General features: G+C 41.5%; 2 protein-coding genes across 2 annotated transcripts in view; one reads left to right on the forward strand and one right to left on the reverse strand.

Moving 5' to 3' along the window:
* Nucleotides 1-558: 558 nt before the first annotated feature.
* On the reverse strand, nucleotides 559-11,612 carry LOC134660743 (deformed epidermal autoregulatory factor 1). Its single transcript, XM_063516529.1, has 5 exons — nucleotides 10,622-11,612; nucleotides 8,614-8,859; nucleotides 2,670-2,887; nucleotides 1,679-1,865; nucleotides 559-750 (listed from the first exon to the last, which is right to left on the reverse strand). The coding sequence occupies exons 1-4, from the start codon at nucleotides 11,304-11,306 to the stop codon at nucleotides 1,683-1,685; spliced, it is 1,332 nt and encodes a 443-aa protein (XP_063372599.1). The 5' UTR covers nucleotides 11,307-11,612; the 3' UTR covers nucleotides 559-750; nucleotides 1,679-1,682.
* Nucleotides 11,613-11,946: 334 nt separating this feature from the next.
* LOC134660954 (uncharacterized) overlaps nucleotides 11,947-18,989 on the forward strand; it is a 28,594-nt gene continuing 21,551 nt past the window's right edge. Inside the window, exons 1-4 of the mRNA XM_063516842.1 lie at nucleotides 11,947-12,277; nucleotides 14,833-14,946; nucleotides 17,095-17,312; nucleotides 18,561-18,766. Of these exons, the coding sequence (XP_063372912.1) occupies nucleotides 12,200-12,277; nucleotides 14,833-14,946; nucleotides 17,095-17,312; nucleotides 18,561-18,766 (616 nt within the window). The 5' untranslated portion in view covers nucleotides 11,947-12,199. The remainder of the gene's footprint in view (nucleotides 12,278-14,832; nucleotides 14,947-17,094; nucleotides 17,313-18,560; nucleotides 18,767-18,989) is intronic.

Here is an 18,989-nt window from a genome sequence, read left to right on the forward strand (position 1 = left end):
TCGATATGCGTTCAAATATGGAACATAACTTTATTCATATACAAAATTACACTCCATGGCTCCATTATAGTATAAAATGATGTCTAACCCGACTCAATTGTACTGCTAGAATCGTAGCATTTTATAAGTAAAATTGCACCTATGTGTGGTTACCTGCCTCGTGCTCTTTGTAAATTCTTCGTGGCTTGGTAGGGGCTTGTAGCAGGCGTGGCTCACTCGCGAGTCGCGTCGCTACAAGTACATGCGGCCCACACCACTTTTGGTGTCTAGCCATAGTAATTGCCGCACACCGTTAGGGAACGGACGCCTGCTCGCGCTTGCGTCACCTAGCGGTCATATCTGTCATAACATACGCGTTTTGTTAGAGTGAACCTTCTGTACCTAGTACTATTATTTATTCTGTGCTTGTGGTGAAGCCCCTATTCTGGCATGGGTTTAGGTCTGGTAGCGGTATACATGTCCGTATTCTGACAGAAGTCTGTTGTTAGGGCTTGTAGTGAAGCCCCTATTCTGGCATGGGTTTAGGTCTGGTAGCGGTATACATGTCCGTATTCTGACGGAAGTCTGTGTTGTTAGGGCTTGTAGTGAAGCCCCTATTCTGGCATGGGTTTAGGTCTGGTAGCGGTATACATGTCCGTATTCTGACAGAAGCCTGTTGTTAGGGCTTGTAGTGAAGCCCCTATTCTGGCAGGGTCGGGCTTTGTCACCTTCGTCTTAGGACACTCGGGCGAAGCCTCTCCAGATTAGGCTCTGTGGACAACAAAGTATTATTAGTTATGTTTCATTACTCTAAAAGTGGGTTTTCTTCTACCAGCGTCAGGCGTGGCTCACTCCGCGATTTCGTCACGTCGCTACAAGTACATGCGGCCCACACCACTTTTGGTGTCTAGCCATAGTAGTAGCCGCGCACCGCTACGGAATGGACGCCTGCTCGCGCTTGCGCCACCTAGCGGTCATATCTGTCGTAATAGACGCGTTTTGTTAGAGTGAACCTGCTGCACCTAGTACTATTATATATTCTGTGCCAGCGTACCTATAAAGCCCCGTCTCCATATCGCGCGGCAAACCATCGAACATTGCGCCAGCCAGCGAGTTGGCTCGCGAGCTAACCTGGTATCCATTGCGCGCGGCTGCCGCGCGAGCCAATGTTCGATAGTTTGCCGCGCGATATGGAGACGGGGCTTAACCACAGAATAACTAATAGTACTACCGTACAGAAAATTCACTCCTTCATAAAAGTCAGATTTAGGTACAAAATTACACCTATATCGCCGCCTGCAAGCAGAATTGAAACTTATAACCGCGCACAAACCGTGAATCTCCTTTGCGCGCCGCAGTTTTATGACCGAGCTGTGAGTGTCGGCACGGGGTTATCACTTGACAAGTTTTTATACCTATACCCACTGATTTATTATTTTTAAGATAAATATGTAGGAATTACAAACGTTGATTATGTAAACATACATATTTTATCCGGAGATAGTATGTCTGATTCTCTCGGAAGTAAGTTTCGGAGCCATTCTGTGTTTTCAATTCTGCGCGAGCGCCTCGTGACACGACTATCGTGCACGCCAAGCGGCAGCCCACTGCCATACGCCTGTCCGATGGGCGCGCCGGCCAAATGTACCTAAACTGCGGAGTGACACCCCCCTGGCTTAACGTAAGCTGTCAGACCCACCTCGCTATTGGTGCTGGCTCTCCACGATGAGCATGATGGACTGGTGCTGGTCGTGGATGGTAGGTACGGAGCGGAGACACTCAATCTGGTGGGACGCCCAGTCTTTCTTCTGGCAATAGGTAGAGCAGTAAGGGGTGCGCCGGCAGAGGGAGCACTCTGCTGACGCCTCGCGGTTGCAGTTTGCACACTGGGAATAAATGAAACTATCGTTATACAACGCATTACATCACTGAAAGTGGGATGGGTACTCGCTGTATAGGTCGTACTGAGCAACTTTTACTATGGGACCAACCCCCAAGTTGCGATGAGAATTGACACTCCCATATAAGATACCTATCAACATCAGCTAACCAAATGTATAGGAGTCATTTTTTAGGGTTCCGTACCCAAAGGGTAAAAACGGGACCCTATTACTAAGACTCCGCTGTCCGTCCGTCCGTCCGTCCGTCTGTCACCAGGCTGTATCTCACGAACCGTGATAGCTAGACAGTTGAAATTTTCACAGATGATGTATTTCTGTTGCCGCTATAACAACAAATACTAAAAACAGAATAAAATAAAGATTTAAGTGGGGCTCCCATACAACAAACGTGATTTTTGACCGAAGTTAAGCAACGTCGGGCGGGTTCAGTACTTGGATGGGTGACCGTTTTTTTGCTTGATTTGCTCTATTTTTTGTTGATGGTGCGGAACCCTCCGTGCGCGAGTCCGACTCGCACTTGGCCGGTTTTTTTTTCGTGATTTCGGGGTTGGTCGCATAGTAAAAGTTGCTCATTATGACATATACGAGTACTCATCCCACTTTCAGACTGGTGTAACACGTTGTATAAGTAACTTGTACAACGAAAAGCCAAGCTCATTCTCATGTAGAGTCTATGCGGAAAGAGAAGAGTCGTGAAATGTTTGGTGCCTAATACATTCCACGACTCTTCTCTTTGGGAACATAGAAACTTTATGAGACACGCCATTACGTTCAGAACACCAGACCTACCTTCTTAGACTCGGCGTCGTCGGCGCTATGTAACGCCGCGTCTGCATGCTCCACGGCGTGCAACAGCGCCCCCGCCCTCTCCTGCTCTATCCGCGCGAGCTGCCGAGCGGAGACTCCCCTGACATCCTCCACACACTGCTTCAACTCGGTGGCCAGTCGCGACAGTGTCGCCCCGATGTCGTCGAGACGCTTTAGCACGCCGCTCATGTCCGGTAGACCTGGCGGTCAGAATAAAGTATTTTATAACGTTACTAGCGACCCGCCCCGGCTTCGCACAGGTTAACAAATTATACATAAACGTTCCTCTTGAATCACTCTATCTATACAACCGCATCAAAATCCGTTGCGTAGTTTTAAAGATCTAAGCATACATAGGGCCAGACAGCTAGAAGCAACTTTGTTTTATACTATGTAGCGATAACGTGTAAAATATAGTACAGATGTAGTGCATAATTGTTTTCCATCGTATTTTCTCGGAAACGTTCGTACTTGTCACGCTACTTCAGGCAACGTCAGTACTCTATGTACAGAGACGTATTTCGTCGCTTTGCTACAGGTAGCTAAATGTACATCCGTTCGGCCCCAATTTTGGGGAAAGCCTTAAGCCGCGCGTGGCGCTGTCGCCACCTAGCGGCCATATCTGTGCTGATCGTAACAGACGCGCTTTGTTAGAGAGTGAGTCTTCTGTACTTAGTACTATTATTTATTCTGTGCTAATACGAAGTCTCACAGAAAATGCAAATAAAGGAAATAAAGAGAGTAAGAGCGCTAAGCACGGAGAATTTCGCACATTGATCCGCCTGTACCTATCTCTATCGCACGCCCTTAGTTATATTACTGTCTCGCTCGCAGTGGCATTGGCCGCCGGCATCATGGGCATCACGGCAACGCATTTCTATGCAGAGACAAAAGGCATCAAGGTAGTAGGTAGGTAGGTAGGTAGGTATGTTTCTGGCCCTTTATTCGTATCGATTCTGACTGTACTTTTGTGATCACCACTATCAGTTATCAGTATAAAACACACAACGCAAAATAATTCGCTATGCCGTTTTCTAATTCGCTTTGCCTTTTTGGATCAAGAAATAAAATCAAGATTAAAGTTTACATATTAATTTTAATTTTACTAACTATAACAACAACACCCTTAAGAACATCAAGACGAAACGTACATACATACATATATAATAACTCAGCCTTTCCATATAATATAAAGGTATTGTCGACTCTACGCAGTCGCTAACGTAAACGTCAAATGTCAACTCGTGGTAGCCGTGCAGTAGAGATGACAAAAAAAACCGGCCAACTGCTAGTCGGACTCGCGCACGAAGGGTTCCGTACCATTACGCTAAAAACGGCATAAAAATCACATTTGCTGTATAGGAGCCCCACTTAAATGTTTATTTTATTCTGTTTCTAGTATTTGTTGTTATAGCGGCAACAGAAATACTGCATCTGTGAAAATCTCAACTGCCTAGTTATCACGGTTCATGAGATACAGCCTGGGGACAGACAGACAAGACAGAAAGACAGACAGACAGACAGTGAACTTTTTACACGACTGCCCAAAAAAAGAGTGTATTGTTTTCAGCGTTCATGTTTGTATGTATATATTTATAGTAATAGGGTCCCGTTTATACCCTTTGGGCACGGAACACTAAAAAGTAAAAAACTGGTCTGTGTGTTCTTACTGTTCTTATCATTGATATAGAATAAAGAACTGGATACCCAATCAGCCGCAAAAAATGGCCCCACAAAAGTGATGTTAAAACAGATCACGCATTACTTTTTCGTTTAGTCTTGTTTGAAACGCTCAAATGTGAAGTTGTCAACAATTATGAAATGTGCCGTCGAAATATGTAAAAATAACAATGATAAAACAAGGAAAAAGGATGGAATGTATTTCTTTCGGTTAGTTCTTGGGATAGCATTACATAATTTATGTAATCTGGTGGTAATTTTATGGTTTTGAATAAATTAATTTGTTACTACCAAAGAAGGGATGTCAAGGAACAAAAATCTAATGAGTCGATGTGAGGTCAATATTTTTTTATATTTTTATATGGCATTCGTAACGAATAACATTATGTTCAAATTCAAGATTTCCAAGAAATCCTATGACACGTGCAAAGTGTACTGCTATTTAATTATAGCAAGAGATAGGGGTGATGCAGTTTTATACAAGGCAAAACGGCACTTGTGTGTTCGGCCCATTTCCCTGTTTCCTACATAGGTATACACCACCAATAAGGGCTTATATCGACTAACTGTAAATGCTAAACCTGTCTGAACACAGTGACAACCACAGGATTTTTTTATAAAGTACTACTAAGTGGACTTTATAAAAACAAGCAACAACGATTGCACTCCAGGAGTGCCGATAGAAGTGAAAACTCACCTCACTATGTTACCGACGCCCGGTAACACGATACATACGTTTAGCGGAGGTATTCTATTTATTTATTATATATTATTATCATTCTCAAATAAGATCACACTTTTTCATTGACATGTTTATTTACATACTGCCATGACAACGTCAAATTATTTGAACATAGGTAAAGAGTCTTGAAAAGGAGTCCGCAACATAAATGTCAAATAACATTGAGTTTTTCTTTATTGATTTAAATGCCATCTAAATTATGAGTGGCCACCTTACGGGGCTTACGGTCACGTGATCGCCTTACGCCCCTTACGGTCACGTGATCGCCTTACGCTGTCTCGAGTTTATCATTTTTTCCCCACCTCAAAAAGTGCCCAGCGCCGCTAAAGAAGTTTTCACTTCAAAAATTACCCACTTCTCAAAAATCCAATCAGTACCAATAAATGTCCCCGTGCACCCGTGCGATGAGTAAATGTCGATCTAAAATACACAGTTATTTTATTTAATAAATTGTTTTTATATTTAATAAGTTATCTGATTAGGTTTTTACAGCACATTTATAACTCCCGTAACTATGCCAACCTTACTCTGCGTGGTACAATTACTGTCGGTGGCGACACGAGCACGCTCGATCAAAAATTGCTGGCGGTTAAAAGGTTAAAGAAGTATACTTACTTATTAAAAATTAAATTTGTTTGAATTTGAACCACGATTTAATTTTATTTGAGCTCCCGATTAAATTAAATTTGTTTTATTTATTACTTCAATTGGTTTTTCTGTACAGTAATACCTAATAAAGTGTACCAGAGTGACTCCATTCGTTCATTATTCTCGTTTGACGTTGTTTGACGTAAATACGTTACGTTAGTGCCATCGGACTAAATTTTTTAACAGTGTTGGTACCTCTGTTTGCAAATTTGACACTTAATGCTTACGACATTAAGCTCTTTTATGTACGAAACATTTATCTTGACTCAATATTTACGTAAGCGTTTTTATCATCAATGCAAATGGTGCGAAACGTCACTGGGATCCACATTTGTTGACGTTTTTGTTCTGCTTTGTGTGTCTATTTCTTTTATATTAAGTCAGTGGTTCTTATGTTGTGATTTTTGCACATTCCTTGACATACAATCACTGACTTAATATAAAAGAAATAGACACACAAAGCAGAACAAAAACGTCAACAAATGTGGATCCCAGTGACGTTTCGCACCATTTGCATTGATGATAAAAACGCTTACGTAAATATTGAGTCAAGATAAATGTTTCGTACATAAAAGAGCTTAATGTCGTAAGCATTAAGTGTCAAATTTGCAAACAGAGGTACCAACACTGTTAAAAAATTTAGTCCGATGGCACTAACATAACGTATTTACGTCAAACAACGTCAAACGAGAATAATGAACGAATGGAGTCACTCTGGTACACTTTATTAGGTATTACTGTACAGAAAAACCAATTGAAGTAATAAATAAAACAAATTTAATTTAATCGGGAGCTCAAATAAAATTAAATCGTGGTTCAAATTCAAACAAATTTAATTTTTAATAAGTAAGTATACTTCTTTAACCTTTTAACCGCCAGCAATTTTTGATCGAGCGTGCTCGTGTCGCCACCGACAGTAATTGTACCACGCAGAGTAAGGTTGGCATAGTTACGGGAGTTATAAATGTGCTGTAAAAACCTAATCAGATAACTTATTAAATATAAAAACAATTTATTAAATAAAATAACTGTGTATTTTAGATCGACATTTACTCATCGCACGGGTGCACGGGGACATTTATTGGTACTGATTGGATTTTTGAGAAGTGGGTAATTTTTGAAGTGAAAACTTCTTTAGCGGCGCTGGGCACTTTTTGAGGTGGGGAAAAAATGATAAACTCGAGACAGCGTAAGGCGATCACGTGACCGTAAGGGGCGTAAGGCGATCACGTGACCGTAAGCCCCGTAAGGTGGCCACTCATAATTTAGATGGCATTTAAATCAATAAAGAAAAACTCAATGTTATTTGACATTTATGTTGCGGACTCCTTTTCAAGACTCTTTACCTATGTTCAAATAATTTGACGTTGTCATGGCAGTATGTAAATAAACATGTCAATGAAAAAGTGTGATCTTATTTGAGAATGATAATAATATATAATAAATAAATAGAATACCTCCGCTAAACGTATGTATCGTGTTACCGGGCGTCGGTAACATAGTGAGGTGAGTTTTCACTTCTATCGGCACTCCTGGAGTGCAATCGTTGTTGCTTGTTTTTATAAAGTCCACTTAGTAGTACTTTATAAAAAAATCCTGTGTTCAGACAGGTTTAGCATTTACAGTTAGTCGATATAAGCCCTTATTGGTGGTGTATACCTATGTAGGAAACAGGGAAATGGGCCGAACACACAAGTGCCGTTTTGCCTTGTATAAAACTGCATCACCCCTATCTCTTGCTATAATTAAATAGCAGTACACTTTGCACGTGTCATAGGTTTTCTTGGAAATCTTGAATTTGAACATAATGTTATTCGTTACGAATGCCATATAAAAATATAAAAAAATATTGACCTCACATCGACTCATTAGATTTTTGTTCCTTGACATCCCTTCTTTGGTAGTAACAAATTAATTTATTCAAAACCATAAAATTACCACCAGATTACATAAATTATGTAATGCTATCCCAAGAACTAACCGAAAGAAATACATTCCATCCTTTTTCCTTGTTTTATCATTGTTATTTTTACATATTTCGACGGCACATTTCATAATTGTTGACAACTTCACATTTGAGCGTTTCAAACAAGACTAAACGAAAAAGTAATGCGTGATCTGTTTTAACATCACTTTTGTGGGGCCATTTTTTGCGGCTGATTGGGTATCCAGTTCTTTATTCTATATCAATGCATACAATACATATAAATGATCACAAAGTCAAATTTCGCATTTATCATATTTCGCAGAAGCATTCGTTTGTGAAATATAAAACAATAAACATAATTATTAAAATAACAGATAACAATTCGCAATTTACATTCGCTTTAAAAATATTAAGTTACAAAGTTGCAGTAAATCATGCTGAGTTTAGCAACAGTAATAAATACATTTTACATAGATTTCAATTAACTCTCAGTAATGTTATACCCTGGCGGGTGTGTTCGTTATCAAATGTAGTACATATATAACATTCAAACAATAATTTAACCCTCTGAACGCCAAGAACTCTTAAAGGCGTCGCGGGTTGCCGTGCCCATAGTGCCAAAAACGGTTCATATAATGTCAAAGTAATCTTGTCTTCTTGTTAACACCGGTGACATTCGATGACATTCAACATCTGTTGTCAAAGAGTGCCAGTATAATAAACAAGTACAGTCAGCAGCAGAAGTTCCTAAGCGGGCGAGTTGTTCAAAATGATCTTGACGCGACTTTATTGTTAAGAGAATAAGAGCGTGTCAACGTAATTTTGAACACCTAGCCTGCTTAGCAACTTCTGCTGCTGACTGCGCCAAGTATCCAAATGAAATCTTGTCAAGCATAAATATGCTACTATAATAAAGACAACAAACTCACTGGCGGTAGGATCGTTGCTCGCGTCCGGCGCCTCCAGCAGATGGTAGTCCGCATTGTTTTCCAGGCCCTCCGCTATGGTCTGCCAGGCCTCCTTCGAGTGGCTGTTGTTGCTCGTGTTGTGTATGTTGTCCATGTCGCTGTCACCGAGACTGCTGTCCCGCTTTATCTTGGGCTTCTTCTCAGTGCCCTCATCCTGGTTGCGTCTCCGTCGCTTGTAGGGTGTGAAGAGACGGACTGGGCCCATGGCTGGAAGAGTGAAAGTAGTATTTAGTAGGTGGTTTACACTCGGAAAAATCGGTAAATCGTGTGGAATGTGAAAGCCTTGGTGTTCAAAACAACGACTCCATGAGTCCATGTCCCAGACCTCAGTCAGGCGTGGCTCACTCCGCGATTTCGTCGCTTTGCTACAGGTGGCTAAAAGTACATCCGTTCCGCCCCAATTTTGGGGAATGCCATAAACCGCGCGTGGCGCTATCTGTGCTGATCGTAACAGACGCGTTTTGTTAGAGAGCTTGTTAGAGAGCGAGTCTTCTGTACTTTATCTACTTTAACATATTAAGATGTAAGTCTTTACGTAAATTATAAACTCCTTGGTATTCCATGTTCAGGTCCAATTCTTCCATCTTCACTTTAAAGGAATATGTAACACGACACTTAGAACTGAATATAAACTTTTTACCGTGCGGAACTGAACATGTGATTTACTTATTTATGAAATTAAAATAACATCAAGACTTTGTTCTATTCTTAATAGCATAGGTTACATCATGAAATCATAGGCAGTTAAGTAGTTAATAAGTACCCTATATGGTTAAGAAAAAGTTGTTTTGAATATAAGTATGTGGGTAGTTTTGAATATATATCCCAAAGAGTTTTTACATGTTTTGGCACAACTGATGAACTCTATGAATTGTTTTTGGGGATCTTTTACATCTCCAAATTTAATGTAGGTATTATTAACCATAGAGAATAATACGAGTACATCGATGTCATATTGTAGCAATTATTTATTACATTTATAAATGTTGCTATATATTTATATTTTCGTATGATGTCAATGTAAAAGTTGTATTGACTTGTGAATTAGCCCTTGAGATTTTTTTTTAATTTTAATCTCAACATTTTCTCTACACCTTATAAAACAAAGTCCCCCGCAGGGTCTGTCCGTTTGTCTGTTTGTTTGTATGTTTGTGATAAACTCAAAAACTGCCTGACGGATTTTCATGCGGTTTTCACCTATCAATAGTTATTCTTGAGGAAGGTGTAGGTGTATAATTTGTTAACCTGTGCGAAGCCGGGGCGGGTCGCTAGTACTTACTATGTCCAATGTCCAAGCTAACCCTGCATTGCAAATGACAATGACAAATAAATGGCAATGTCATCATTGATGTCAAATTTCTACGAAATATGACGTTTATAATGGCACTCCTTCACTTTGTTCAGTTAACTTAGGGCCGGTACAGACGGACTGCTACTTGTATGGCGTGCAGTTCCTATACAAATTGCAGATGGGTTGCAGTCCGTCTTTATCGGCCCTTAGACAGACTAAAAGAGTTTTAGCTTTTGGAGCATTCTACTTGTAATGCTGCTTAAAAATACTTCACTTTTTAATAATATCTGAAATCAAGTAAGTAGCATTCATAAGTGACAGTGAGTAACAAGTAAAGATGTGCCGGAGCAAAAAATAAGATATTTTGTATTTGGCAAGTTTTCCAATGTTCATGTCCATATCCATGTAATACGTCCAGGAGGCTAAATATGTTACAGAAGAGGGACACACAACACATCTATTACCCTTATTCTATTACTGTTCTGTAATTCTGCGAGTTTTTAGAATACTTGTTAGTTTCTAGGTTGGAATATGATGACATCAAAAGGACTGAGGGGATGAGGTGGCTCCAGGTTGCACAGAACGGTGATGAATGGCGTAAAATGAAGGAGGCCTACACCCGAAGGGTAGAAAAGAGCTAAAGAGAGAGAGAGAGAGAGAATTTGGAATACAACTCACCAGACTGATCGTCGCAGCACGCGCCGCAGGTGCAGCTGGTGGCATGCGGCGTCAGCACGCCCTCATCTATCAGCGCCTGGATGCTCCTCCCGCCGAACCTTATCGAGCGCTTCCAGTCCTTGCTCGACGCTCGCCCGCACAGCGCCTCGAACTCGCTCGGCGTGTACCACTCCAGTCCGTACTTAATACACCTCCCGCGGCCCCCCGAACCAAACCGCTGCTTGTGCAACTCTGCAGACGTATTTTTACACCGCACCGGCAGAATGGGCATGTTCGCCGTCTCTGCCCACGAGCGCGCGCTCGCTCGCGCTGGCGCCTGGGAACCCTCATCGTGCCGCGGCGACGGCGGGTTCTGTATCACTATATGTGTCGCTTTTATATCCTCGCTGACCGGCCCGCCTGATATGAAGCCGTTGTCCACGCAGAGCATCGGCTTAAAATGGCCCGGCAGCTGGTCCGATGTGATGACATTGAAGGTCGTTCCCGTTATAAGAGTCCCGACTGGAAGGGACACGGGCACGGTCACCACGCCGTTGGAGTCGGCGAGACGGGCCGCTTTGAGCGCGACGCCGTCGCGCTCCAGCCTCTCGACTTCGCGCTCGCTCGCCGCCGCCAGCGGATCGGGCTCGGTCACTTCGGTAATGTCCGGCATAACGACCTCTACCGAACCCCTGTTCTCCGCCATCGCCGAACGCCGCCCATCCGATACTCCCCGACCGCCTCTGCACTTATTTAACGAAGCACTTCAATCTTTCAACCAATTATTTGCACTCCGGATGGAAAAATGAACTTCGCTCAGCCACAGTCCGCCATAATTAATCGAAATATGAAAACATTTCACACACGTACGCTCCGAGGTTATGGCGGCAAATTCGAAATTCGATTGTAATCACTTTGGACAAGACGAAGCAGCCTATTTTTTTATTTAATGTATAGTACTGTTCCAAATACTTGTAAACTTGCATGACAATCATAAATTATGCAAACCTAATCAATATTACATTAACACATGATTAACACACACAACTCTCTGATTTGCAAGCAGGTGTTGAAAAGTTGTCTGATTGGTGATAATTATTTTCTGTATATGAATATGATAGTATGTAGCCCAGAATAGTATTACAGGGTAATTTACTTAGTAAATATACGGATATAACACGTCGTAAATTGTAATTTCATATTCATTTATTTTTGTACAAAAGGATTATTGTGAACGCTACTTAAACTAAATTATTGATTTTTTTGAACGCCATGTTCTTACGCAATATTAACCGGCTAAATTGGGCAGAGCAGTGCGAAATGCCGCTCAAGGATAGATGATACATACATTTGAATTCTGCCGGCATACACGCGTTAGCTTCCCGTTTTACGACACTCATATCTGCCAAACAAAATAATAATAAAGGAGGGAAATATTCAAATATATTATGGTATTTGTTAGTTATCGCCTTATTTTTCGTTGAATATCATGTATGAAAGTTTTGTGTATTGTTTTATTGAGAAAATGTGAATGTTTTGTTTATAACACCGGACAGGTAGTCAAGTGTCGTTAGAAGTTTAATCGAAAACATAATTAAAATGGACGAGTTGCGGTCGAAACACAAGTCCCTGCACAATGCCGCTCACCACATCGCCTTGGAGTGCATTAATCCTCAGGTACCATTACATTTTAATATGTACACATATTTACAAAGATAATTGAAAACTATAATTATGTAGGTTCAAAAATCTACCTGCGCACTTTTCAATTTATTGATGCTGTTGCGATTATTAGTCGAGTTGTGGAAATCAAATACAAAATAAACACAAACAGAGGGCCTACCGCGAACCACGTTCGACGTGTTACGTCCCTGTCACACTTACGTACGAATTTACAAGTGCGACAGAGAGGCAACACGTCGAACGTGGTTCGCGGTAGGCGCTCGCCCGCTTGAATCCAACTACACACAACCTTTGTATAATTTTTGTAGGTACCTAACAAACGTAAAAAAATGTAGGGAATTTATATTTTTGTTATTATTGTGAAGACTACTAAAGTCAGTGAATCTACTATTCCTCTCTTTGGTTTTCTGCAAGTTAAAAAGAACCTTGTAATTGCTGTTTATTTAAAAATGCTATGCTAACAAGACAATCTTTACGCTGCATTATTGTTTACTCATTATTTTTTCATTCTGCAAAACAATCAATTTCAACCTTTACTATAGTCTGTCTCAATATTCCTGCGCATCCTGTGTGTAAGCCAGTGGTGGGCAAAGTTACCTTGTCTCTCCCTAATTTCTTAGGGCATATATTTGAGTAAAGAAGTGTTTTGGTTATTTAATTTAGCTGTGGGCACTGACATTATCTGCTGCATTATTAGCTGTGGTTCCTCCAATTGAGGGGGGACTTAAATCTTCTCGGGGCAGGGGTGTAGGGTTGGAGCCGGTCTACCTAGCTTTATTTGACGTTCATAAGCGCATTGTAATTATGCCTACTTGAATAAACTATCTTATCTTATCTTATCTTATTAGTCAACCAACCAGTATTTTTTTTATGTAGAGACACTTGAATATCTGTCCAAAGAAATTTGCTGTTCGTAACTCCTGGTATAATGACCTCTCTATGATAATATTAGACTGTTTTTAAAAGTACAGACACTAAGCGCAATAAACTTCGTACATAAACCTGTCTGTTCCTATCTCTATGGCACGCGTATAATTATATTGCTGTCGCATTCGCACATGACTGATCACCGCTATTATGTGTAGGACAGCAATACATTTACACTTGCGTGATTGAGATAGGAACAGACGGGTCAATGTACCAAATTCTTTGTACTTAGCATCCATTCTCTACCAAAGCAACCAATAACCATTTTAGTACCTGGCCTAGCCTCCTGAGACCCCCGGTACAAATTTTTGTACATATTCCACAATCTATTTTGAACTTTGTTTGAATAACAAAGAGTCCCAAATTCAATAACAACTGCTTCCGGTCTCAGGAGGCTAAAAAAAAATGGAGTTTAATGTTAGTTTATAATCATGTTATTATTTACAGAGAATGAATTAGCATAGGAACATGAAGAACAGGTTGTACCCGGAGCATCATGGCCTGCAGATGGATAGAGTACATAATACTTACTAAAACTGTTGTGGCAAATGCTTTTAAAAAACTTTGTAGTCCGGCCACGCTAAATTTCGTTCCAAGTGCTATGTCAAGTCTCAAGTATGGCAATCCCATATCTTGTACAGATGTAGTGTATAATTATTTTCCATCGTATTTTCACGGAAACGTACGAACATTCTTGCTATTTCAGTCAGTCGTGGTACAAAAGTACTGAGGTTGACTGAAGTAGCATAACAAATCGAACTTTTCCGAGAAAATAAGATGGAAAACAACTATGTTCAGTCAGCAGCAATAGTTGCTAAGAGGGCGAGGTGTTCAAAATGATCTTGACACGACTTTATTGTTAAGAGAATAAGAGCGCGTCAAGGTAATTTGGAACACCTCGCCCGCTTAGTAACTTCTGATGGTGACAGTACTACATCTGAATGCCTTATTATAGCTTTGTCTGGAAAATATAGACTTTACAAAAGAGATGCCTGTTTAAAATACATTAAATTTGAGTTGTTGCATCAAGTTTCTTTTGGTCGGTGTTTTAACTCTTACAGACAAAACTTTAACTCTTTTTACAAAGTCTATATTTTATTCACAAGTGTGTTGCACAAATTAGGATTAATTCTCAAAAGTGACCATGCTGACCATGTGATGTCTAATGAATACTTGAAGCTAAATAGGTACCTATACAATATTTCAATGCCTTTTGTCTGTCTCCTAAAATGCATTTTCTTTTTCCTTTATAATGGTTTCTTATTGATAACTGGCTGGAAATAATTAATTTACACTGTCTTTAATGGCAATGCTGCTTATTTGGTGGAATAAAGGACCTCCACCAAATTAACGGAAATGCCATCAACGGAAAAAGCCAGAAAGCTAGTCATTGACCTTTTGTTCGACAACATATTTTATACTAAAACGTCACTCACACGTCATCATTACGGGCGCAAGCGTCCCAATGTATACCTTATATAACATTTATAACAGGACCATTTTGATTTAGTGTTCAGACATGTGACACCGATTGCGCACACCACTATGCTTCCTACACATGTGTGATATGCACAGGCCTGTTCACAGTGTGTGTTGTCCCACCATGTCTGTGCTCGGAGCAGTCGCACTCGCCGTACCATGTGCACCCGTACCCGAGCCCCGTGCGGCTGCAGCACGCCTTCCAGAACCAGAATAGCCCTAAGATGTTCCACCCTAAGGGGCTCAAGCCTCATATCGTGAGTAAATATGTATCTGTGTGTTGTATCTGTATGCTCGAAGCAGATGCACCCGCTCGTACCCGAGCCCCGTTCGATTACAGCACGCTTTGCATAGCCAGAATAGCCCTAAGATGTTCCACCCCAAAGGGCTCAAGCCTCATATCGTGAGTAAATATGTCTGTATGTGTGTTACACCCGTACTTACCCAAGTCCCGTGCGGCTGCAGCGCGCCTTCCAGAGCCAGAATAGCCCTAAGATGTTCCACCCTAAGGGGCTCAAGCCTCATATCGTGAGTAAATATGTCTGTATGTGTGTTACACCCGTACTTACCCAAGCCCCGTGCGGCTGCAGCACGCCTTCCAGAGCCAGAATAGCCCTAAGATGTTCCACCCTAAGGGGCTCAAGCCTCATATCGTGAGTAAATATGTATCTGTGTGTTGTTCTACCTTGTATGCTCGAAGCAGTTGCACCCGCTCGTACCCGAGCCCCGTTCGATTACAGCACGCTTTGCATAGCCAGAATAGCCCTAAGATGTTCCACCCCAAAGGGCTCAAGCCTCATATCGTGAGTAAATATGTCTGTATGTGTGTTACACCCGTACTTACCCAAGTCCCGTGCGGCTGCAGCACGCCTTCCAGAGCCAGAATAGCCCTAAGATGTTCCACCCTAAGGGGCTCAAGCCTCATATCGTGAGTAAATATGTCTGTATGTGTGTTACACCCGTACTTACCCAAGCCCCGTGCGGCTGCAGCACGCCTTCCAGAGCCAGAATAGCCCTAAGATGTTCCACCCCAAAGGGCTGAAGCCTCATATCGTGAGTAAATATGTCTGTATGTGTGTTACACCCGTACTTACCCAAGTCCCGTGCGGCTGCAGCACGCCTTCCAGAGCCAGAATAGCCCTAAGATGTTCCACCCCAAAGGGCTCAAGCCTCATATCGTGAGTAAATATGTATCTGTGTGTTGTTCTACCTTGTATGCTCGAAGCAGTTGCACCCGCTCGTACCCGAGCCCCGTTCGATTACAGCACGCTTTGCATAGCCAGAATAGCCCTAAGATGTTCCACATATCGTGAGTAAATATGTCTGCATGTGTGTTACTCGAAGCAGTCTCACCCGAAGCCATACCCGAGTCCCGTGCGAATACAGCACGCCATCCAGAGCCAGAATAGCCCTAACTCCTAACATGTAGTATGTAGTCCCTTAAGTACAGTGTTATTATTCTAAGATCACACATTTGACAGTTACAAATTGACCCTTATATATATGACTTTAAGGCTATCAGTTAATTGGTAGATTTTAGCTCCATTTCTATAAGGGTGAATCCATAACTGTCAAATATGTGATCTTAGAATAATAACACTGTATAGGTACCTATAGGTTATCTGAAATAAGACTAAGGAGTTATGCCACCTACAAAAATGTAGGTATGCTGTAAGGTATAATTCTTGTGTTAATTCTTTGTTAATTGACAAGACAATAACAATGTCAAAAACTTTATGTTGCCTCTTTACTTAACCTCCTAAAGTCCCAGAGGCTTGAAACCTTCTTTAATTCTACCCTTATGCTTATGACCTTTTTAGGGTTCCGTAGCCAAATGGCAAAAAACGGAACCCTTATAGATTCGTCATGTCTGTCTGTCTGTCTGTCCGTCTGTCCGTCCGTATGTCACAGTCACTTTTCTCCGAAACTATAAGAAATATACTGTTGAAACTTGGTAAGTAGATATTCTGTGAACCGCATTAAGATTTTCACACAAAAATAGAAAAAAAAAAACAATAAATTTTTGGGGTTCCCCATACTTAGAACTGAAACTCAAATTTTTTTATTTCATCAAACTATGGATAGGTCTTCAAAAATGATATTGAGGTTTGTAATATCATTTTTTTCTAAACTGAATAGTTTGCGCGAGAGACACTTCCAAAGTGGTAAAATGTGTGTCCTCCCCCCCCCCTGTAACTTCTAAAATAACAGAATGATAAAACTAAAAAAAATATATGATGTACATTACCATGTAAACTTCCACCGAAAATTGGTTTGAACGAGATCTAGTAAGTAGTTTTTTTTAATACGTCATAAATCGCCTAAATACGGAACCCTTCATGGGCTATTCCGACTCGCACTTGGCCGCTTTTTTTATCAACACCTAACACCGGTTCTATCTCCAGGACGGGCGCGCGTACAGCACACCAAACGACAGCCCGATCCTCGGGCGCGCCCTCTGCCTCACGCCCCGCGGCAGCCCCCTCCCGGGCCGGGTCTCGCACCTCAGCGACAAGTTCCAAGACTCGCTCACGCTGGCGTCGGACACGGACGCCCTGGTCGCCAAGATCAGCGCTATGTTCCCTACTGTCAGCGAGACACATATCAAGATACTGCTGAAGAAGTGAGTTGATATATTAACTCACTACTTATACTTCACTATAGTACAGGGTGGCCAAATAAGAGGTATACACTTTATTTTTGAAATTTTATTCTATAAAACATAAATAATATTAAGTATTCCTTGTTAAATATAATATGTAGGGTCAGCAATTACACATGGAAAATAATGTCAGACAAATGTCCACCTCTAGCAGCATGGCAGATGCGAACCCTTTTCATCGCGTTTTTCATCACTTTTTCACACATTTCTGGCGTTATCTCAGCGACAGTGTTTCGAATATTTTGTTTTAATTGCTGAAGGTTCGTTGGCCTATTAGCATAGACACGTCCCTTTAGATAGCCCCACAGAAAAAAGTCAGGAGCTGTTAAATCAGGCGATCTTGGGGGCCAGTCAATGTCACCGTTTCTCGAAATTAATCGACCGGGAAACGTTATTTTTAATGTTTCTATTGTTTTTAATGATTAAAACACGTTGTTCCGTCGTAAAACGCTCCATAATAAATTTGCCGTATCTACACAAACTAATTTTCATGCAATAACTGTCATATTTACCGCCAAAATAAAATGGCGGCAAAAAAAAGTTGTATACCTCTAAGTTGGCCACCCTGTATATGTAGATAGACAGGTCTATCGCGAATTTATTTTATTGTCTTTATTTACCGGCGTTTCGACACAGATTTCACTGGTCGCAGTCGCGGCTAACTTATGTCCCAGAGTCCCAGCAAAATGTCAAAACAGAAAATTATTCAACTACCCGACGAAATTGATATACATACATACATACATACATCACTGGCTCAGTGACCCAAAAAGGATCTTGGCCTATGACACAAGAGAGCGCCACTCTGCCCTATCCTGAGCCACTTCACGCCACTTGGTTATTTCTTGGTTATGGACAGGTCTTTTTGTGATCGAAAAACGAATACAAGATATTACATGTGACTTCAATTGTATGGGAGCGGGTTTTTGGCGGCGGGGTCTTCTGACTCTTAAGGAGATCGCAAAGTCAAACTTAACTATGATCAGTTGTATTGTATAAAATATATGATCTTTGCCCAAAGTTTTGCTACCAATAAGGCGCTGCAAAGTTCTAGGTATCATATTTTGTTAGAAACGAAACCAAACTACTCCGAGGATGCTTTGATAGGTATGGTTTTACCCCACCGAAGGGCAATGACTTTAAATTTTGAATTGAATAATGGCGATATATTCCTAGTCTATGACTACAGACTATGCATCGTTTCCCCAGATACTACAACCGTGAGGCAGTCGTAATAAGCGCTCTCCAAGTCGAGAAGCACCCTATAACGACCCCGGGACCTCTCACCATGTCCCCCATGGCGGCTCGCATGCAGAAGGGGGCTATGGGGGTCTACTCGGCGCTACAGCTGGCCAAGGGGGTGTCAGGATCCATACACTCTGCTCATTTCACCCCGCTCTCTGGGACACCTCAAGGTAACATTCTGGAACATACTTAAAAATGAACTTGAACATATAACGACCCCGGGACCTCTCACCATGTCCCCCATGGCGGCTCGCATGCAGAAGGGGGCTATGGGGGTCTACTCGGCCCTACAGCTGGCCAAGGGGGTGTCAGGATCCATACACTCTGCTCATTTCACCCCGCTCTCTGGGACACCTCAAGGTAACATTCTGGAACAGAATTTTTTCATGATGC

This window comes from Cydia amplana, chromosome Z (assembly GCF_948474715.1).
Source record: "Cydia amplana chromosome Z, ilCydAmpl1.1, whole genome shotgun sequence".
Lineage (NCBI taxonomy): Eukaryota > Metazoa > Arthropoda > Insecta > Lepidoptera > Tortricidae > Cydia > Cydia amplana.

Bases quoted from the DNA above. Each gene is read 5' to 3' on its own strand.
- LOC134660743 (XM_063516529.1), bottom strand. From the start codon at position 11,306: ATGGCGGAGAACAGGGGTTCGGTAGAGGTCGTTATGCCGGACATTACC. The intron at 8,860-10,621 runs GTGAGTTGTATT...TCACTCTTCCAG, and splicing joins GTGCTGCGACGATCAGTCTG to CCATGGGCCCAGTCCGTCTC. The intron at 2,888-8,613 runs GTGAGTTTGTTG...TCTGACCGCCAG, and splicing joins GAGCAACGATCCTACCGCCA to GTCTACCGGACATGAGCGGC.